This window comes from Rattus norvegicus, chromosome 6, assembly GCF_036323735.1.
Source record: "Rattus norvegicus strain BN/NHsdMcwi chromosome 6, GRCr8, whole genome shotgun sequence".
Taxonomy (NCBI): domain Eukaryota; kingdom Metazoa; phylum Chordata; class Mammalia; order Rodentia; family Muridae; genus Rattus; species Rattus norvegicus.
Window position 1 is genome coordinate 100,555,457 of NC_086024.1, and position 22,704 is coordinate 100,578,160.

Below are 22,704 nucleotides of genomic sequence, written 5' to 3' on the forward strand. Positions count from 1 at the left end.
ATAGCACCTGTGTGCCAGCATCAGGGATGACATCGGTCACCGTGCCATAGCACTTGTCTGTCAGCATCATCGAGATGATTGGGTCACAAGTATGTGAGCCAGAACAGGCCTGACATCTGGTAGCATATGAGACCAATCCTAGCAGGTTACGTAGACGGTCCATTTTAGTACTGTGGCTTATTTATGAGTTACAAAGTATATCAATTCAGATATTTTAAAGGAATGGTTTACACAGGAAAAGACTAGTATAGCTAAGTATCCTTTTAGGCCAAACACTTAAGAACAGAGATACTTCGGGTTTATTTTTCTGTTTTGAGATATTTGCATATTGAGATCTCTTGGGAATTCATTGGTATTTCTCATAGACATCGCTAAGGTGATTTTGTACATCGTCAGTGTCCCTTCCGACTGTAGCTATCATACAAGGCCTCCTGAGGAATTTTTCACTTGTAATGTGATGATAGCCCTAGATCGAGTTTTAGGTTAGGGATGCTCAGTCTGTATTTTATTCCCATCCCCTCCTCTGTCTGCCGTGAGCACTACATTATAAAGACAGCAGTCCTAGGGAAGGCAAGCAATTGTTCCTGTCCTTCTCCAGGAGTTAGAACACCCCTAACCTCTGGTCGGCAAAATTAAGTATGGTTGTACCTGGGCTATTTGTTGTGTGCTAGCTCCCTTTGTATAGAAGTTGGTCTCCCTAGACCTCTTCTTGTTGAAATAAGAAAAAAGCTGTGACTCTTCGTGGCCTGGGATTAGGTGCTTGATGGAAGTGAGCTGCCATCCTGGGGAGAGGGAGAGCGACGGGAGAGAGGTGATACCTGAGCCCGAACACTGCTCTCTGCCTACAGGAAGTGGCCGTGGCCAGCCTCTTCTCCAGTAAGAGGTTTTGTGAGTAGGGCAGGCACTCATAGCTGCATGGGCTCCTTACACAGTCAGCGTGGTGAGATGGGGTGAGAAGGGCATGGTGCTAAACCACGGAGATGAGAGCCCGATCTAGGTTATGGTTATATGCAGGCCTCACCGGGATTCTGTTACTGCCTTTTCAATAAATCATCTCGTGGCTTTGAAGGAGACTTTTTGTCTGCTGCAAGGATGCAGTTTGGAAAATATCCTTCCCTGAAACGGATCCTGGGCACTGTCCTCATCACAGTGTCCCAGACGCCTTTCATACACATCTCCTTCCTGACCCCCAGCCAACCCAGTGAAGGAAGGTATCACTGTTGGCCCCATTTTCGACCTGAGGTTAATGAAGCCAGAACTCAAACCCCGAGCCTTTTCAGCTTTCAAGCCTTCCCACCTTACGAGCTATGGAGAGTAAAACACTCGGCAGACACTACTATGACGTTCAGAGCCCGCTAGATATTGAGTTGTAATTACCATCACGTGTCCTCATCAGCATAAGGAGAGTTAGACGGCTGAACATTTATTATATCCAGTGGCTACGTGGTCACATCTCGGTCCCACATCGCCTGCAAGATGTTTAATTTTATAAATAGTAAGGCATTGGGAGTCTGAGTCAAGAATCTTGCAGGGATGTAGAGTTCATGGATGGGACTTTAACCCTGGTCTGCTCCAGGTTTGCTGAGGTTTGGGGGACCTCAGAAGCTTACAAGTAGAAGGGGCTGAGGTAAAAGGATTCTCCCAAATTCATACAAGTCACTGCTGACAGAGAGAACTAGAAGGCTGTCCCCAGGGATGTCTTGGTTGGCCGTGAGATCTAAACACACTGACTCTTTGGTCCACTTAAACTATAGCCTAGAGGTAGGAAATGTAGTCCAGTTAGGTCGAGTCGCTTACCCAGCATGAACTAAGCCCTGGATTCCATTCCCAGCACTATATAAACCAGAGTGGTCCTGTTTGGATCTAATCCCAACATAAAAAGGTGAAGGCAGGAGGATCAGAAGTTCAAGAGCAACCTTGACAACACAGAAGCATCAAGGCCTGCCTGAGCTACCAAAGATCCTGTCTGGAAATAAAACAGCCTACAGGGAAGTGACCGAACACCTTTTATTCTTTAACAAGCATTTGTTTACAGCTGGTGCACAGCCGTGTGGAAGGTACTGCCTAGCTACCTTTCTTTTCTGAAGAGTGGGGAGTGTCTCCCACAGTGCTATTAGCCTGCCCTAGCTTGCCCTAGTGTTCAGGAGCATGGGAGTCGGGTAGGGGGCAGTTACTGAAGAAGTGCTCCCAAGGAAGAAAGGGGCGACTTTCAGTGAGAGGCCAAAGAGGTCACTCAAATTGCTCGAGGCGAGGCGTTAAACAGATAATGAGATTAAACTGGTTTGTCAGGGTAGAGAGCAAACTGTTGAAAGATTCCATGCATGAATCAGACTTGTCTTCAGAAATGGAACCAAAGGTGTTAAGTAGGAAGGCACGGAGGCCAGAGGAAGTTGTTTGGTTAAGCACTGGTGGAGGTGCAGCAGACAGTGTACTTCCTGTGAATTGAGGTTAGCATCTCAGTTTCTCTTTCTATTGCTGCCTGCCTGCCGGGGATGCAGCTCCTACGGCATCTGTCCACATGGCGATCGGTAAGTAGGGACTTTGAACTGGAACCATTACTTCAGATCTCTAGGATAACCCTGATCCCCAAGATCAACAGTGCAGGCGTTCACTCTTTCACTCTTCCTACCTTAGGACTCTCAGGAAAGCCGCTGATTCAAGCATTTCATGTCAGTCTCTGAGTGGAGAATGACAGCTAGCCCGGCAAGGAAGCTCACACCTATAATCCCAGCGTTCAGTAGGCAGAGGCAGGAGGATCTGTGAGTTTGGGACCAGTGTGAGCTACTTAGTGAGACCCTGTTTGAGATCAACAAAGATGGGTTTTGCTTCAGTAGCTCGAATCTCCCTTTCAAGTGTTAACATGAAGTGCCGGTGAGCACAAGCTGCATCTGTCCTCTCAAAGCTGCTGCGTGCCACGACAGGCTGGAAGGGACCTGAGGTTGTCAGAGACAGCGAGCAGAACTGTGCTTGAGTGGTGTTTCCCTCCTCAGACATGCCCCATAACAAGCCCACAAGGCAGACTCAATGGAGCTCTAGCCCTCACGTTGAAGAGGCAGGGTTGCTGTGTGTTCTGTCCTTGTTCAGAGGCCATAAAGGGAAGGCATCATGAGCCAAGTAAGTGAATTGGATAGGAGACATCATTAGCTACCCAGGGAGGACCACTGACTGCTATTGTCTCGGACACACCAATGACCGGAACTGGACCCAAGTATCCAGAAGTGGTATTTTGGAGAGAGGAAAATGGCATCTTTTTCTCCAGTATGGAGCCCCCAGAAAGCTGGCCAAGGTGTTAGGAGGAGTCCATGTGGGTTTGACAGGACTTCTGGCTTGACTGAGTGAAGTCATGCGGACCCACAGTATTGGAGTCTCCTTCTCTGTGAGCATGCCTACCCCGGACATGGAAATTGTTCCTGCTGTGACTTAAAGCAATTCACAGTCTTCTGCTTGCTCACCAGCACCATACCATCCCACGATTCTCACTGCTAATGACTGGTTCTCTCCCCCATTGTGTTTAGGGTGAAGAAGCTGAAGGAGACGTTTGCTTTCATTCAGCAGTTGGACAAAAACATGAGCAACCTCCGTACCTGGTTGGCTCGGATCGAGTCTGAGCTCTCCAAGCCTGTCGTCTACGACGTCTGTGATAACCAGGAGATCCAGAAGAGGCTTGCTGAGCAACAGGTAAGTGACAGAAAGGAGGGCTGGGAGGCAGGGTGGCACCATGGGAAACCAAGACAGGCTTGCCTCCATCTGCCTTCTTGTCCAGCATGCGCAGGCCTCAGTTTTCGCCAGAGGAAGCGAATCACCTGCCCGTGTCTCCGCCTCATGTGTGACGCGTCCATCTCTGAATCCCCCTTCCCTTTCACATAGCCCTTTTGGAAATAGTTCAAGAAACGCTGAGGATGCCAACCTTAACTTCAATGGTCAATGGGGTTTTTATTTTTGTCTTTGTTGTGTTTTAACATAGCTGTGGAAGGGAATGAATTAGGGGTATAGTTTCTCTTTTGGATTGAGCCATAACCCAGACTGACTTGAAACTCTCAGGCTTCTGCCTTTTTGTACTGACATCAACTTGATCCACCTGAGAAGAGAGAACCTCACTTGAGAAATTGCCTCTGAAGAGTAGTCTCTAGAGATCAAGGTAGCCAGCCTCAAACCTGCCCCTCTCTCCTGGGACTCAACCCAGTGTCTTTCATATATTAGACAAATGCTCAGTCAAAACTGGAAGGGAACACCCCAGTGTGTGTGTGTGTGTGTGTGTGTGTGTGTGTGTGTGTGTGTGTGTGTGTGTGTGTGACATACCTGCTGCAAGGGAGGGAGGAGAAGGGACTGAGGAGGGGGCGGGGCAGGTAGATCTCATTTACCCAGGCTGTCCTCAAACCAGCTATGTAGCTGAGGGCGACCCTGAACTTCTGTTCCTTCTACTTCTAGTGCTGGGATTTATAGGTGTGTGCCACCACGCCTTTCTCAGAGGACACCCTTTAATGACACCCTTAAATTACCTTGAGCCAGGTCTATCTTTTTATTGGTTTAATTGTTTTGTTGTTGTTTGCTTTTTTCTTTTCAAGGCAGGGTTTCTCTGTGTAGCCCTGACTGTCCTAGAACTCACTATGTGGACCAGGCTGGCTTCAAACTCCCAGAGATCTGTGTGCCTCTGCCTGAGTGCTGGAATTAAAAGCGTGTGCCACCACTACCTGACCTTTTATTGATTTAAAAGGGGGACCTTAAATTGAATACATATTTGACCCTTATAACTTTTTTCTGTAAATATGCACCTGAAACCACTTTTTAAAGGTTTATTTTTTATTACTTTAATTATATGCTCATGAACATAGGCATAAACAGGGATCAGAGGCATTGAATCCCTTCTCCTCCTTTTTTTTTCTTAAAGACAAATCTCACTGTATACTTTACCTGGCCTAGAACTCACTATGTAGACCAGGCTGACCTCCAGCTCACAGAGATCTGCCCCCAACCTCCATGGTGCTAGGATTAAAAGCATGCACCAACATACCCAGCTGAACATGTCTTCCTACTGAGATTATCTAGATCGGTTGTTCTTAACCTGTGAACCATGACCCCTTTGGGGTGTCCGATGACCCTATCACAGGGGTCACAAGGATATTAAACATCCTATATCTAATATCAGATATTTACATTACAACTCATAAGAGTAGCAAAATTACAATTATGAAGTAACAATAAAATTAATTGTGTGGTTGGGGGTTCACCACACTGTGAGAAACTGTATGAAGGAAGGTTGTGTTAAGCTGTATCGGGAAGGTTGAGAACCACTGCTCTAGATTCTGTCTTTGCTTTGGTGGACAAAAGAGAGCCCTGAGCGTTGTGTGATTTCAGTGGGCGTTACAGAGCTCTGGATGTGCGTCTCGGTGGAGTCGCAGCTGCGGGACTTTGAGCTTTATGGCCAATGTGACTATCTAGCATGACTTTCTCTGGGCATGCATTCTCTCAATAGACAAGGCCTTGTAAATACCTGCCCACTGCATGGTGGGTTTATTCAAGTGAACATGGATGCCAGCAATATCTTTACTCTTAACGAATGTGGCTGGCTTTGGCTGGGCCCAGAAATGGTCTTCATGTTTCATAAATCCAAAGTGGGACAAAACACTAAATGGCAGAGAATTTGCTCCTTGAGCCATAAAATCTGAAACTGCCACTCTCTTGGCCTTCTTTGTCCCCATGCTGCACTGGTCTGTAATTTCAGTCTGGCCACTTTGAAGGCTTCCTCTTTGTAGAGCTTAAGGTCACCAAAAATGGAATTTTTGTCCTCTATGATTACCAAGAACAGTGGCAGAGTTGATAGAGGGAATTAGCATTGTTATGAAGAAGTTAATATATTAATTTCCTGTTGTAAAGTTCCACAAATCTAGCAGCTTAAAAATCACAAGCTTGTTATGTTATAGTTCTAACAAGGTATCAAAAGGGCTGCCGCCTTTTCTGGAACAGTGGTTCTCTCCCTTCCTAATGCTGTGACCCTTTAGAACAGCCCCATATTGTGGTTACCCTCCCAACCATAAAATTATTTCACTACTACTTCATAACTATAATTTTGCTATTGTTTGAATCATAATGTAAATATCTAATATGAAGTCCCCAAAGGGGTCACGACCCACAGGTTGAGAGCCAGCGATCTGGGGTGCAGTCTATCTGTTTCTATGGGTCATTCTCCATGGGTGAGCCCTTTCACTAGCTCATCAGCTTTTAGGTGGGTATTACATTGGCCTCAACCAAATATTCAGGAGAATGTTCCTATTCTAAGGTCACGTGGTTGGCTACTTTACAATAATCAGTCTCCTTTACTGTGGACTTTAGTCACTGTTTTTTTTACTATGAAGAGACTCCATGACAAGGCAACCCTTATAAAAGGAAAATTTAATTGGAGATGCTTTAATATGCTTAGTCCATTATCATGGCAATAGGAAGGTACAGTGCTGGAGAGGTAGCTTAGAGCTATATCCTGATACACACACACACACACACACACACACACACACACACACACACATACATCTGGGCTGTCTGACATAGGCTTTTGCAACCTCCAAGCCCACCCTCAAGGATACACTTCTTCCAATGAGGCCTCACCTAATCCTTTCAAATAGTGCCAGTCCCTAGTGACTAAGTATTTAAATATATGAGCCTATGGTGGCCTTTCTCATTCAAACCATCACACCATGTAACCTAACATAGCTCCTGATTCTGGAACTGGACATTCTTGAAGGCAGAACAGGTCTTACTACACCTATGGCAGAGGCACTAAGGCAATTGTTACTGGTTTTACTGAAGAGTGTCCCTCTATGTCTGTCACACTAAGTCCAGACTTTCTGCAACCCTGGAGACAGAATCCTACTCCCAGGAAATATGGATGGGCCATTTCTCAGAACTTTGCTCATGTTTTCATCACAGACAATTACCCGAAGTTGTCTGACCTCTTCCAAAAATAAGACCTAAAACAATTGAGATCACTTAATCCTGTCTTCTCAGAAGTCCTTTGCTTTTAAAGCTCCTATGGTCCCTGCTGTCCCTCAGTCCTCTTAGTGTAACAACCTTAAGGAGGTGGAAGAAGGGTTTGGGCCAATGTTTCTCAACCTATGGGTCATGACCCCTTTGAGGTCACATATCAAATATCTACATTTTGATTCAGATAATTACAGTTCATAACATAATTACAATTACAGTCATAAGACAGCAACAAAAGTTTATGTTGGGGGTCACCACAACATGAGGAATTGTATGTATTAGAGGGTCGCATCATTAGGAAGGTTGAGAACCACTGGGTTAGGTCCTCTGAGTCCTATCACATACTCCTCTTGATGGGGAGAGGCTTTCTTGTTGCTTTATGCCTTTTCTCAGAGTTCAGACAGTTGCTGAAATGTAATACTTCTTCAGACTTGTGCCCTGGAGGGTATTATTGACATCATGATGATGATGATGATAATGATGATGATGATGATGATGGTGGTGGTGGTGGTGGTGGTGGTGGTGGTGGTGGTGGTGGTGGTGGTGGTGGTGGCAGTACTCATGTGACCTAGAATGACCTTTACTGCCTTTCTGGGACAGTGGCTACTGTTAACAAAATAATATTCTTGTGGTCTGATTTATAGCCTTGGTGTAATTAACAGTGGCCCGTGTAAAATGTAAATTTTCATAGACAGACATATTAATGAAACAATTAACATAGAACTGAACTTTGTCTTTGTTCCTTCCTGATGTGGTGTGATTTAGACACCAGGACTCATGGGTCAGTCTCCCATCACTTACCACAGAATCTGGATGATAGGGAGACTTCCCCCCTCCCTGCCTCCCTCACTCCCTCCCTCCCTCTCACCACCCTGCCCACCCATACCTACAGTACATAGGTGGTAATGAAATGAATAATGAAAAATCCATATTTATTTTTAAAGAAAATTTCTGGACTGTGTATGTTGGCACATATCTGTCATAGTAGCACTTAGCCAGGGCAGGAATGATCCTTCTGAGAGACGGAAGGATCAGAAATTCAAGGCAATCTTCTTGGGCTATATAAATGAGGGGAGAGCAGAATCCGATGGCCCATCTTTTTCCTATGGCCAGGAACTATCTGTATGTATGTGTGTATGTATGTGTGTATGTATGTGTGTATGTGTGTATGTATGATGTATGTATGTATTTTCATCTAATCAAGGAAGTACCATCACTATTTGCATCATGGGGTAAGACCCCAGAGGCCTTCCCCACTCCCCAAGCCACAGTCTCAATTGTACCCCATGGGTACAATTGAAGCCTCAACATTCTCCCCTGGGGTTCACAAAGTCCTCGTCAGGCAGGCTCATGAGGAGACCATCCCCTCCTGTGCCTGCAGCTGCCAGGCGGGTAGGCTCAGCATAAGAGTCTTTATAGATAATGAGAGTCATGTGATTCATCAAAGGTCAGGAGTCTATCACTTTGAGTTCCTGCTAAACAAGGGTATGTTCCACAGAAGATCTCCCTCAAATTGCATCATTACTGGGGACCTCTGGAATTGGCTGGTTTGGATTAAGTCCTGTGTATGCATACCCAAAGCTCTGGGCAGTAGCATCCCAGCCAGCAGTGCCATCTGTCACCGTATGGTGGGCACCCCCACCCTTCCAAGTACATTAATTCTGTATGCTGGCACAGCTGCACAGTTCTGATATGTGTACGTTGGCCAGGAGTCCACAGCACAGGGCTACATGAAGGTAACAGGCTCGGTCTCCTCGAATCCCCAGACACCTGTGCCCGCTGGTTTAGGAGTGGGCAGGGATCCTTTGATACCAACCCTCCCTCCAAATCTCAAGCGCTTTGGTGCTATCTTGTAACTATAGGATCTGCAGCGAGATATCGAACAACACAGTGCGGGGGTGGAGTCTGTGTTCAATATCTGTGATGTCCTCCTGCATGACTCTGACGCCTGTGCCAATGAAACGGAGTGTGACTCAATCCAGCAGACCACCAGGAGCCTGGACAGGCGCTGGAGGAACATTTGTGCCATGTCGATGGAGCGGCGTATGAAGTAAGCAGCCAGCTGGCCTTGAACCCGGCCAGCCTTTCACACACGCCGCAGCCACCGTAACTGTGCTCTCTAGAGGTCATTTAGAAATATATCAGTCAGTACACTATGTGCCTTGCATCGATGAGGCTTGGAGTTAACTCCCAACACAGTGTACCTGACATCTTAGCCCTTAGGAGGTGGAGACAGAAGGATGGAGAGTTCAGGGCCAGCCTGGGCTACAAGAATCCTAGTCTTCAAAGAAAGAAAAGCCAAGAATTGGCAGAGAAGATCTAGTAGGGTAAGCAAGGAAATCACAGGCAGGCAGCCCCACCTCTTGCCCAAGCCCTGGGATCAGGATTTCTGAGGTGCCTAAGTCCTTCAGAAGAATTGAGTTTAGGCCAAGAGCAGCAGCATCCTTCACTGTTTCCTGGGAAGGGATGGCGGGGTGTCTCCCTAAACAGTTCAAGTAAAAGACTGGGAAGTGGGTCCTATCAGGGGATTGGAACTCCAAAATGAGTTAGACTACGCTAAGAGTGGATGTGGGCAGTTGTGCTAACTTCCTGTCCTCCGCTCCTGTCAGAATCGAGGAGACCTGGCGGCTGTGGCAGAAGTTTTTAGATGACTATTCCCGCTTCGAGGACTGGCTCAAGTCTGCCGAGAGGACAGCGGCCTGCCCAAATTCCTCAGAGGTGTTGTATACAAATGCCAAAGAGGAGCTGAAGCGGTTTGAGGTGAGCCTTTCCCATCCCATTCCCCCACTACAAGCCAAGCCTGCTGTAGCTCAGAAGCTGCTAAGTGACTTTGCATGACCAGATGGTCCCCACACAGTCACTGCCACCAGCCACTAGGACAGCCTTGCTAGTCTCTCAGACCCAGGATGTGGTGTTCCTACCTGGGGAGCAGCCATGTGAAGCAAGCCACTTGGGGTTGGCAAAGTGTGTGTGTTGGGGGTAGGGGGGGTTCCCCAGCCCTTTCCCTATCTGGTGCTGACCTCCGCTTCACGCTGCAGGCCTTTCAGCGGCAGATTCACGAAAGACTGACACAGTTGGAGCTCATCAACAAACAGTACCGGAGGCTGGCTCGAGAGAACCGCACTGACACAGCCAGCAAGCTGAAGCAGATGGTGCATGAGGGCAACCAGCGCTGGGACAATCTGCAGAAGCGGGTCACAGCCATCCTACGGAGACTCAGGGTAACCTGCCTGTGGCCCCCCCCGGGATGCTGCCAGGAGATACTCAGGGAGAGGTGAAATGTGATAGGCCGTGGCAGGCTGGCAACGTGGCAGCAGGTAGATTTCACTGAAAGCCTGAGTCATCTTAACATTCTTCTCACACAAAGGGGTCCATGGCTGCCAATGCTCATTTTTAAAGAGGGATTTGCATAGGGCTTCTCAGGCAGAGCCTGCTTGTGCGATCTGTTAGCAAAACACATCTCTCTTTGCAACATCTGTAACCCTATGGTGTAGGTGTTGGCACAGGGACTGCCCACAGAGTCTGGGGCACTGCTTTCCCCGGGCCAGTGCGGGGCATTGGGACAGTAACTGCCTGAGGTTTAGAGCCCACTGATTAACCTCAAAGCAGACTAGCAAGTTGAGAACCTAGACTTTTCATTTTTATTTTTTTAGCCCTCCTCAAAGGACATTGGCAGGCTGTCCAATAATCTAGACAATTTCTTTGCATTAATCTATTTCTTGCTGGTTTGGCTGTTACTAGTCTAAACCTTCACTTGATCTGAAATGCCACATTTGTCTTGAAATACCTGCCTGTCCCTTATGCAGTGGTAACCTGGGAGGCCTCTTTCACTGGAGAGAATGAATCTGTTTTACAAGTTCAGAATTACTGGAGAGTAAAATGGAGCAGTCACACTTAAGCCCTGTGTCTGTTTAAAAGACCATGTGTCTGTTAAAACACCAAGACTCACCATGTAATCCAGACTGGCCTACAACTCTTAATCCTCTGCCTCAGTCTCCTAGCTGCTAGGATTTCAGACGTGTGCCACCATTCCTGCCTGGATGAGCCCCTTCCTATCTTGAAGCTGCTCAACCTTCTCTCATGGGAAAGCCACTGCAGACTAATAAGGAAGACCTCTGTGCAACCTGCCCCATCCTCTGTGAATAGGGAGATCCACTGAATTAGACTAGAAAACCCGGAATTTCAAATTCCTCAAAGGACCTACGCAAATATGTTGCATATTACCAAGCCCTGGAATTTTCTGAGGTGTAAGCCAAGGACCAAAGTGTTTGGGGGGTAGGGTACCACACAGCCAAGACAAGCACCCAAGGCTCCAGATGCAGTGCTGAGGCTTCTGGGATACCCCAGAGACAGTTCCGTCTGATAGCTTTGAGCACCCTCTCCTTTGAGCCAAACATGACAGTGTTGTGCGAGCATTGCCTCTCCTTCCTTCGCAGTACTTCACCAACCAGAGGGAAGAGTTTGAGGGCACCAGGGAGAGCATTCTGGTTTGGCTCACAGAAATGGACCTGCAACTGACCAACGTAGAGCACTTCTCAGAGAGCGATGCTGAGGACAAGATGAGACAACTGAACGTGAGTGCTGCTTCCTCAGCACCTTGGAAAGGCGCCTCTGTAAAAGACAGCCAAGTGCCAGTTTTAGCTGGTACTGAGAATTCCAGAATTCTCCAGGCAACAGGCTACACTTCACCTATGTACTTATATTGCTAATTCTGGGCCTTTTAGTAGACAGCTCATTCCGAGGACAAAGCTCATTTTTTAGGTTACAGACTGAACTTTATCAACTTCCGTGTCTCTGGTACCTGAGTTCACTCAGGGCTGCCTTGGTGTCACTGGTGAGGCCAAGAACAGACCGCACCTCTGCTCTCACTGCCATAAATGTCTGTGTACAGTCAGTTTGGAAGTTTTGTTTGTCTTTTGTGGTTGTTTTTGAGACGGTGTCTTGCTATATAGCCCAGGCTGGCCTCAAACACATGGCGCCATCTTCCTTAGGCTCCCTGGTGATGAGATCATAGGCATGCGGCATTGTGTTCATCCTCACACTACAGTCTCCCCTCAGTCATTCTTTCCTTGGTTAGAAAAACACCAACAAATCAAAACCCCCTGCCTCTGAAAACAACAGGCACTTAATTATTATTGACACTGGGTCCACCGAGGCAGATGCCCACCAGTGACTTACTTGGGGAAATATTCTGTTCCCACCAAGTGCCTAGAAGATGAAATCTGTCCCCCATACCCATATGATGATCTCCATCTGGGTCAAATATACAATTTTTTTAATTGAAGGAAAGTATAGAATTGTTTCAAATTGATTGTCACTGTTAATTCCTTGAAAGCAGACGCTACTGTGCCAATTGCAAAACAGAAAAGGAAAAGGGACAAGACAGTAAATGACATCTAATGCCGCACCCCCACCCCCACCCCCACCCCCACCCCCACCTCCGACCCCCATGTGGCCCTGTCATATGGGACAAACACGAGACACAAAGAAAGAGTCTCTACCTCACCTTCCAAACAGGGCTTCCAACAGGAGATCACACTGAACACCAACAAGATTGACCAGCTCATCGTGTTTGGGGAGCAGCTCATTCAGAAGAGTGAGCCCCTGGATGCCGTCCTCATCGAGGATGAACTGGAGGAACTGCATCGCTACTGTCAGGAGGTGTTCGGCCGAGTCTCTCGCTTCCACCGACGCCTGACCTCCCACACCCCGGTAAGGACCCACACCCTGGTAACCGGTATCCAGCACTCCCAGCTGCTCAGTGAGCGCATCGTACTGGATACTGTTTGAAGAATCAGGAAGGTTACCTTGTACTGGACCCATGATTTACTTACAGCTAAAAAGAAGGGCTCCAGGGAAGCACCTCCATTCCTCCCTGGAGCTCTCCCCATCCAACCATGGCAGATTTGGAAATGTGCTAGTTTGAAATTGAGTCTTGCTTGCTTCTACTCAGCCGCCTTTGTGTGAACCCAATGGATGTAGAGTTATGTTTTAAGGATTTGGTTTTGTTTGTTTAAGTTATGTGCTTTTTGTGTGAGTCTGTGCACATGAGTGCAGGTGTCTCTCTGCGTGTGACAAAACTTTTCCTGAGTCACACATGTCTTACCTTATATAGTGAACTCATAATACAGATACCATCAAAGTTCAGCTTGGTGAACCAATAAGTTTTATAGGGTTTACTTATGGGAATATATGTGAAGGGTTTCTTAGAAGAGCAGAAATGACTCAAAGACAGCTGCATTACCAAAGCCCATCCCAGCACGGGCGACAGTTCACAAAAGCTAGGAACATGGAGCACATTGCACAGCCTGCAGGCAGCTCAACAGGTTGGAAAATGTCCTTTCCAAATAACTCCAGTCTAAACCTCTTCCAGGCAGCTGATTTCTACTTCCAGAGAGTTACTCAGGCCTCAAGAACCTTCTTTACAGCTTGGCTTTCTTCCATCTGACGGGGGAGACCTCAGCTTTTATTGCTTACTCTGGCAGTGAGGAGGCTAGTGAATCTGGTCTGTTTCAGGAACTTCCTGAAGCTATTTTGAGTTGTGTACCTTCCTGTTTAAAGAGCTTTTCTGTAGGATGGATATTTCAATCTCAGTAAAAAAAACCCTTAGACAACACCTGGAGGCCAGAACAAAGTGTCAGATCCCTTGGTACTAGAATTACTGATAGTCATGAGCCTCTTGGTGTGACTGCTAGGAGCTGAAGTCAGGTCCTCTACAAAAGCAGTATGTACTGTTAACCACTGAGCCATCACTCCAACTCCCAGGGAGAATTTTTCCTTTGCATCTCTCTTTTCTTTCTTTCTTTGGTGTATAACAGTTTTTGACTGTTCATGAAGAAAGTGGATTATTTAATTTTGAACTGTGTGGCTAATGAAAAGGAAACCCTATGTCTGTGTTTCCGTATAGAACTGTGTTATGCTGGCCTCTGGGTCCTCTGCTGGAAGAGTGATCGTCTTAGTAATCTAGTAAACTTGATCGTCTTAGTAATGCTTCTAAAGCATGTACACTAGTGTCACAGTTAGGGTGTAGAGAAGTGTGGCATTGGACCTCTGAAGGTGAAGCACCTCATACATGTTTTATGATACGTAGTGGTGACTGTGTTTTTCAGAGCTGTTTTTAATGATAGTACTCTAGAGTGTTCTTTTTCAAGATGGCGATTGATTGAAAAACTAATTTGAAAAAATTGTGCCCCAAAAGTACAACAGTAATAGGAACCAAAATGGGGTGTGGGGGCAGGATGGGGTGGGGGTGGGGTTCTTCTGTTTTCACACTTACTGACTTAGAGTTCAGTTACTTAGCAGTAGGAAGGATGGTGCCTGGGAGTTGTGCTCCCCTCCCTGCCCCCATAATCCTTAGAACAGGACTGACCATAATTCTGGTCAGTGTCAGTGGTCCATAGAACCCACTGGAAACTGTCTAGTTTGGATTATATATGTTATATAGCTGCTTGAGGATGTAATTTGTCCTCTCCCCTCATATCTGGAAGCTTTCAATGTCTTTGCCTGTCTGGTGCTGGTCTTGCCTTTAAAGTATCAAATGTCCCCTTTCAAAGGGACCTTGATGTCTCCCTATTAAGGTGGTTTGGGGAATTCACATAAAGTGAAGGTCCTCATTCACTGTTCCCACCATACTGTGCCAGAACAGTTACTTCTTGGCCACCATGATTGGCTGGTTGGTTGCTTTTCTGTGTGGTCAATTTTGAATGTAGTTGTTTTTCCATCAGTATAGCCTCAGAAAGTCTCTAAGAAGTCCTCATTTTTAAATGTATTTGCTTACAGTCATTTTTATCTATAGAGCACAATAATATAAGCTGAAGAGAGTCACTACACTATGAAGTTAGAAAATTAAAAAGGCATAAACAAGAGCTGTGGAGGTGGCTGTTAGTAAAGGACTTGCTGTATTAAGCATGAGGGCCTGAGTCTGGGTCCCTAGCACCCATATAAACAGCTCAGCACAGCATTAGGCACCCATCACCCTGTGCTGGAAAAGACAAAGACAGGAGGATCCTGGAGCTTTCCAGCCAGCAAGTCTAGCTCAATCAGTGAGCTCTGTGTTCAGTTGGAGACACGGAAGGCATTGAGGAAGACACCTGTGTTAATTAACTTGGCTCGTCACAGACACAAAATACCTGACAAAAACAACTTCAGGGGAATAGGTTTATTTTAGCTCACAAGGGTACAGCCCACACAGCAGAGAAGGAAGATGGGGTGGCAGGAACTTGAGGCAGCTGGTCACCTTGCATCTGGTCAGGAAGCAGGAAGTGATAAATGCTGGCACTTGGCTCACTTCTTCTTCTATCTGGGACCCATGGGCCTGTATGGACCCACATTTAGTGTAGGTCTTCCCACCTCTATTACCCTGACCCACAAACTCCCTCCCTCGAATGCCTAGCGATATGCTTTCAGGGTGGTTCTAAATCTCACCAAGTCAAGAATCAAAATTAACTATGACAATACCTACTGCCAACCTGCAGACTCCTTACACGCCTGCACACAGATGTATACACGCATGAGTGTACACATGTATACATGCACCTGTACACACACACACACACACACACACACACACACACACACACACACACAAAATAGAGGATATGATTCTTTCTTTTTTTTTTTTTTTTTTTTTTTTTTTTTCGGAGCTGGGGACCGAACCCAGGGCCTTGCGCTTGCTAGGCAAGCACTCTGCCGCTGAGCTAAATCCCCAACCCCGAGGATATGATTCTTGAAGATGTGTTTCTGTCAGCCATAATGTCACTGGGCCATTGCTTCCTTACCATCTAGATAAACTTATCTGCTTGGCTGTACTCTTATTTTTTATTGTTATTTTCTGCTAAGAATAAAAGCTATAGTTCTTTCAAAATACAGACTCCAGACCCCACTGTGGATTAATCAAAACTGAATAACCATACATAAGACCTGAGAACTTTTAAAATACAGTGTGTGTGTGTGTGCGTGTATACACATTTAAGTGTTAGGGGTTGGGCAAATGTTTCCCAGGGCATCTTCACTTGCTGGTCTTCACCTTCCAACTTGTTCACTGCTGTGTACATCATATGCTGTAGATACCAGGCTAGCTGGCCAACGACTGTTCAGGAATCTTGCTCTAATAGGAGTGCTGAGATTTGAGCCACTCAGGATACTATGCCCTGTTTCCACTTGAGTTCTGAGGATTCAATTTCAGGTCCTCACGAATGCGTAGGAAAGGCTACCCCTTAACCCCAGCCATCTCCCCACCCCCACCCCTCAGTTCCTAAAAACGCTTTAGAAATGTCAATGCCAACTGTTTTCAGAACTGCTAGACAGACAGGCTTCCAAAGCTCTTTGTAACTACTGTAGCTTTTCAACTGGCTCACCCTAAAGCCTGGGTCCTCCCATTTTTAGGGCTTAGACGATGAGAAGGAGGCATCTGAGAATGAAACAGACATAGAAGACCCAAGGGAGATCCCGGCCGACTCCTGGCGTAAGAGGAGAGAGAGCGAGGAACCCGCATCTTCCCAGTCACTGTGTCACCTTGTACCCCCGGCTCTGGGACACGAGCGGTCTGGCTGTGAGACCCCTGTCAGTGTGGACTCTATCCCTCTTGAGTGGGATCACACAGGTGATGTGGGGGGATCATCTTCCCATGAAGACGAGGAGGAAGGCCCATTCTACAGCGCACTGTCAGGTAAAGGCGGCTTCCCGGGACCTGGGACCTCAACCCATTTGACTGTGTTTCTAGCACCATAGTGATGCAGCAAGTTCTCAGTGATTCAGAGTCTAGCTTATGGCTGGTACAGGCCTGTGACTTTCTGGCTTCTGTCCTGCCCACCTTTTGCCTCACTCGAGAACTAGCTTGCTCCTGTTATAGATGGGATGACATTCACATTCTGACTTTGGGGCTGTTCGCTGATGACTGTAGCCAACGGGAGGCTCCTCGGTTGATTTTTCTGCAGCATTTATCAAAGGTTATCAGAACACTGAGCGTGGCCCTTCTTACCACACGTGCCTCTAACCCACTACGACGACGAACAGGAGTGGACTGGGGGGAGGGAGGGGTCCTTCTGTTTTTTAAAGCTCTTTTACTGAAGAAGATGGGGAGTAGTTAAGGTCCTCCTCCCACTTGGCAGTGTCTCTGCGTGTCGAGGTAACTACGTGGGCATTACTCCGCAGGCGCCTCCAGCGAGGACAATGACATTATTCTTTTTCAGATGTAGAAATCCCTGAAAATCCTGAGGCTTATCTTAAAATGACCACAAAATCTTTGAAAGCATCTTCTGGTAGGCCCCTGCCCGTGCATGTGTCTCAACATGGCCGCATCCCATGGCACACACTGCATCCTAAACCTTGCTCCCGCGTCATGTCTGACCTGTGCCTCTGTGGACACCATGCGCCTTTGGTCCTTGTGTCATGGTGTATTTTACACTGCTGTACTCACCCTTACCCGCGTGCTCCTTACATACTAGAGTGCTCTCAACGCCCCACCCACCCACCCACGTCTAGGCCTGCAGAAAGAACTGCTGTTGTGGTGCCATTGCTATTTTTTTCCTTCGGTGTGGGCCAAGCTTTCTTCATGGTGGCTTGGTTTCAGATGACTTCCTTGCTTCTGGTGAATTCCTAAAATGCGTTGCTGGGGTTAGAAAAGACCCATTGCCTTTGCCACAGCAGAAGAAGCCTTTCTTCAATTTGCCACTTTAGCCCTACACCCACCCTGTCCCTATCTTCAGTGGCAGTGGAGAACTATCGGCGGCTGTTTGGTCCCTAAGTCCGTCTTCACAGTCTCTCTTGCCCTCCCCACTCGGAGGCCTCCTATCCTTTTGGCCTCCAGACCTGACCTTACTTAGCCTAGCGTCCCCACAACTCCAGACCTCACCGGCTCCATCCAGAACGCCGCCATTCATCCCACAGCCAATAATCATATGTCTGTTGCGCTCCGCGCTGTGGTCCCATCTCGTGAAGGTGCCATGTTGCTCAGTTGCATGACTCATTTCATTCCCTCCCAAGACATACTGACATTTTGCAAACATTGCATGCTTTGCAAGGAAAGCTGAAGAACTCATTTTGATATTATAACATGATGCCATGTCGCCTGTGACCATGTTTATGTCACTAAATAGAAATCCTCTGATTGGAGAGTAGACCCCAACTCAGGGTGATGCTTTTTTTTTTTTTTTTTTTTTTTTTAGGTAAATCCATTTCTGAGGGCCACCCGTGGCATGTTCCCGATAGCCCTTCCCATTCCAAGCATCACTACAAACACATGGGAGGTGACAGGACTGTGGCACCGGTCCCCGCAGATGCCAGCACGCCTTACAAACCAGCCTATGTAAGTCCTGACCCCTTGGGAATGTAGCCCAGGCACATGCGGGCATTTCCAGTCTCACTGGACCTGTTTTGCTCATATGGTGATGGGATCTCTGAGGGGACTTCAGGGAAGGCATGTCACTCAGTGGTAGAGCTTGCCTTAGCAAGACCGGAGTTCATGTCCCTGCACCACCCAAAGAACAAGGCGCCCTCTGCTGAGGTACCCCTGTTTCGGCAGAACCCAGCCAACGGACTAGATTTAAAGAAAGGTTTCCAGCCCCCAAATTTGTGTGTGCTGATAACGAAGTGATGGACAACGATGAGAGAACTGTTTCTGTTAACATCAATTCCCCATATAAATAACAGAGCCTTCCTGAGCCGCCTCTTGGCTCTCAAATCTGTGCTGTTTGCTTTCTGACTGATCGTCCGAAAACAAAACAGGACTTCATCATAATCTGAATTGGTAGCGATGAGACTTGGATTTGGTTCCCAAGCCCTGGTAGGGAAGCACACAGCACCCCGTAGGCCTCCCTCACCTGATAGTGAACCTGCCTCGTACCTTAGGACTAATGTGTGTACAGGGAGGATAACTATGCCTGCACCTCTTAGTTGCATTAGTTCATGGTGTGCTCCAGTGAAGCAGCATCTGGAGACAGCATAAGGTTAAAGGTCAGCTAGAGATAGGTGTTAGCTCAGAGCATTCACAATGAGGGAGTTGAGGTTAAAAATGTCATTTGCAGTATAGTGACACAGGCATCTTTCAGAGTAGGCAACGCAAGTGGAGGTGGAGGGCCAGTGGGTTTAGCCAAAGTGCCCTCTGTGTGGGGGTGACCGTCACTATGTAATTGGGGATAAATCTGATACAGACGTGGCTGTGCCCACTTTGGAATGCCTCCTCTTGCTTAGCTGACAGCTACTGCTTTTACTGTCTCCGTCCGTGCTGCAGCCTAAGATTGCCGAAGGAAACCCCACCCAGCCCCAGAACCCTCTCCCTACCCTGCAGTTTGGCTTCTACCCTGCATTAGGCTTGTGTTCCTCACCTGCCCAAGTTCAACAGCTCAGCCTTTCTACTGGCTGTGAAACCACACGTGTTACCAGAGATCCGAAGCCTCATTTCCCAAGCTCCACACAAAGAAGCCACACAGACACGGCCCAGAGGAAGCACGGTTTTCCTAAGAGGGATCCATTTATTTTTGGAAAGGCCTGACATAATAGGCCACTCAGCTCTGGGAGCAGAAGTGTCACTGTGTACATTGAAGGATAAATGCTTGATGATGAATGACCTAGAAAGGCGGGGGACCCTGTGTTTCCCATTCACAGTGAGGAAAATGAACGCCTCGACAGGGTGATGGTTGAGGGGCTTTGTACAAGTGCTACTGCAAGAGCTGTCTCATAAGATAAGGGGTCACCTCCAACTCTTCCCATCATTTGTGTGGAGACCCTCAGGAAGGATACGGAAACGGCTACTTGATTCCCATCTTTAACGCGCCATGTTTCCTTGGCTGTCGCTGGCTTTCTGCCCTCAGACAGTGTCTTCATCAACCTCACCCTGTACAGTGATAAGCGGGTCACACATCAGTCACCTATCAGTGGGAAAAGTCCCACATCTCCACTTCTGAACTGTCCACAGAACCCCAGATGTTTTTAAGATCGCTTTAGGGTTTTACACAAATAACCTAAAAATTGGGCTGTTCCAGGTGAAGCTGCTGTTACATCAAGGCACCGATGACAGCAAAGAAGGCTCAAAGGACGGCACCCAGCAGGGAGACGAGCAGCTGGCCACTCTAACGGGACAGCAGCCAGGTACCAAAGGCGGGCAGCCCTAAGGAGATGTGTGGAGCTTGGCGACTGGGGCTAGGTGTTTACTTCGACTTTCACTTGATAAAACATTAGGGATCACACGATGACGTAATTTCCCAAGACTGCTGAACCTACCCCCACAGCAGCCTCGGTTAGTGTGAAAGGAGCCAGTTGGTGTTTATGAATGAGTCCCCAGCCATCTCATTTTATATTGGATTATTTTTCCCTGTAGTGCTGGCATTAAGCTTGGCAGACAAGTGTCCTAACGCCCCTGGCCCTTCAGAAACAGTTCTTTACACAATGAGTGACAAAGGGTCCCCGTAGGAGAAAGTGCATGTTTTGTTTCTTTGAGACAGGGTTTCCCTGTGTAGCTCTGGCTGTCTTGGAACTTGCTCTGTAGACCAGGCTAGCCTCAGACTCAGAGATTCACCTGCCTCTGCCCCCTTAGTGCTGAGATTAAAGATGTGTGCTCCCACCACCCGGTTATGACATGCACGTTTTAATGCTTGCCACGTGAGGAAAAAACCTAGACGGGAAGGCGGTAATTAGCACATTGTCTCAAGGTCCTCATAAGGCTGGCCCAGAAGTTACCAAAGTCATTGCTGGGCTAGGTGCAGAGTAGAGCTGATCACACGGGGATGATCATTGTGAATCAAAACAGCAACGCTACCTAACATGCTGGGCCGGAGGCCAGAGTACCTGTTGGGCACAGGTTGGGTTCCCTCACCCTCTGTCCCTCCTCCCTTCCGGCCTTTGTCGGAGTGGAAGGGATGGGCCTTGGATCAGAACTTGGAGATTCCAGACGATAACTCTGGTCCTCCTCCAAGGAGCATCCTTGGCTCACCTTTGCCACGCTGACCGCCCGTTTTATTGCTCGCTCTAATTGGCGGCTCTGGATTCCAGGTGCCTTCGACCGGTGGGAGCTGATTCAGGCACAGGAACTTCACGGCAAGCTCAGATTAAAGCAGACCACGCAGCAGCTGAATTCCGATATCGGCAGTATCGCTTCTTGGCTCGAAAAAACTGGAGCCGAGCTGGAAGCTCTCAAGTCAGCAGAGCCTCCCTCCAACATCCAGGAAATGGCACTCAGGGTGAAGAGACTGCAGGTGAGTGGAGCGGTGGGTGGAGGGAGGGGAGAGGTGATCAGAGCAGGCTCGCACTGCTGCTGGACAAACAGACCTGGGTTTGGAGTAGCTGGTAGCGTACGGGGACAGGGACGTGGACAGTAGTTGCTTTTACCTCAGTAAGGACCAAAACACGGGTTTCCCTTTTCACATGAGCGAGCGTCTACAGAAAATCCCCAAACCAAGAAGCATAGATAGGACTCAGGTCCTCAGGACTGGAAAGATCTAGACTGTAGATTTAGGTGATGGTAGCCAGTGTCAGGCCACATAAAGCCAACCCTCTGGCCTGTATGTGGCAGTTCTACACAAGGCTAGCAGTGGAGTCTTCCCGGGAAAGGTTCACACTAGGAGGGCCAGCTCACTGGCTGAAGAATCCTGTGGCCTGACCTCTGTGGCTATGCTGGGTGATACGGTTAAAGACTTGTTACTTATACGATCAGCCCTAGGCCTCAGGAGCACCAGCCCAGGGTGCGGGGGAGGGGGCGGTTTAAGCCCTGAGCAGATAAGTCTGAGGTCCTGAAACCCAAGACAGGAGCTTTGAGGATGTCCAGTTTCCCTTCACAACTGTGCTTTCCCATTGCAGATGTAGAGGTTAGCATTTCTCCTAGAACAGTGGTGTGTCTGGGGTCCCTAAGGGCAAGTACAAAGTAGCCATATAGTCTTTATCTGGAAAACATTTAGTCTTACTTAGGACTGTCCCTAAGCCAGTGACAGACAAGGGACTGTAGGTCAGCAAGGTCTCTTTGTGCCTCCGGTCAAGCCTGTCAGAAGCAGGCCTCTGGTTCCCCAACCCTGTTAGCCAGCCAAGCTCACTAACCTTGTAAGGCAGCTCCCTCAGCTGATGCTTCCCAGCCACTCACAGGCGAGTTCTCTCTCGTCTTGGTGCCCACTGCTTGGAGAAGTGTGGAGGAGGGCTGTCCTTTCCAGGTATTCAGAATGAGCCCCTCTTCCCTGTTGTCCGAAGCCCTAACCTGATCTGCTCCCTAGGAGATATTAAAAGCCTTCGAAACCTACAAGGCCTTAATGGTCTCCGTCAACGTGAGCCACAAGGAATATCTGCCCAGCCAGAGCCCCGAATCCACAGAACTCCGAAATAGGCTCCATCAACTGAGCCTGTCCTGGGACAAGGTCCAGGGTGTGATGGACAGCTGGCGAGGAGACTTGAGACAGTCACTCATGCAGTGCCAGGTATGTTGACTCAGCCCAGGGCCCTGTCCCAGCAGCAGCCTGGCCCATACACTTGGAGCTGCTGATATTTTTACCATCCCCAGGCTTGAGTTAGGAAGTAAGCAAGTTCCCCTCCCCCCGCGCCATTAAAATGACCCCGTGTTTACCTAGCATTTCCAGGTCTGTTGCCTATGCCCACCCTGGGAGTCAGGGGCACAGCAAGCATGCATGCCACCAGGTTGAGGAAACTGTCTCTCTCTGTCCTTTTGTCAGAGAGAACCATAGAGCATTTTGATACGGGAGTAGTTTGATGCGGGAGCAGTTTGATACTTAGAACAATTCCCTGAAACTC

General features: G+C 47.8%; 1 protein-coding gene and 1 long non-coding RNA gene across 15 annotated transcripts in view; one reads left to right on the forward strand and one right to left on the reverse strand.

Annotated features, from left to right (window-relative positions):
- Nucleotides 1-22,704, forward strand: part of Syne2 (spectrin repeat containing nuclear envelope protein 2) — a 313,636-nt gene that overhangs the window by 282,728 nt on the left and 8,204 nt on the right. For 11 of the 14 annotated variants that reach the window (XM_039113258.2, XM_039113263.2, XM_039113268.2 and 8 more), the window contains 12 exons: nucleotides 3,516-3,678; nucleotides 8,841-9,028; nucleotides 9,588-9,738; nucleotides 10,017-10,199; nucleotides 11,415-11,552; nucleotides 12,496-12,690; nucleotides 16,363-16,645; nucleotides 17,169-17,237; nucleotides 18,144-18,283; nucleotides 19,959-20,064; nucleotides 20,965-21,167; nucleotides 22,173-22,373. In XM_039113258.2, the coding sequence (XP_038969186.1) occupies nucleotides 3,516-3,678; nucleotides 8,841-9,028; nucleotides 9,588-9,738; nucleotides 10,017-10,199; nucleotides 11,415-11,552; nucleotides 12,496-12,690; nucleotides 16,363-16,645; nucleotides 17,169-17,237; nucleotides 18,144-18,283; nucleotides 19,959-20,064; nucleotides 20,965-21,167; nucleotides 22,173-22,373 (2,020 nt within the window). The remainder of the gene's footprint in view (nucleotides 1-3,515; nucleotides 3,679-8,840; nucleotides 9,029-9,587; nucleotides 9,739-10,016; nucleotides 10,200-11,414; nucleotides 11,553-12,495; nucleotides 12,691-16,362; nucleotides 16,646-17,168; nucleotides 17,238-18,143; nucleotides 18,284-19,958; nucleotides 20,065-20,964; nucleotides 21,168-22,172; nucleotides 22,374-22,704) is intronic. The other 3 variants (NM_001427326.1, XM_039113264.2, XM_063262184.1) reach the window with 1 other exon arrangement.
- On the reverse strand, nucleotides 19,313-22,177 carry LOC120103555 (uncharacterized). The gene is made up of 3 exons (XR_005506040.2): nucleotides 22,003-22,177; nucleotides 20,906-21,161; nucleotides 19,313-19,810 (listed from the first exon to the last, which is right to left on the reverse strand). It is a non-coding gene; the product is annotated as an uncharacterized LOC120103555 (long non-coding RNA).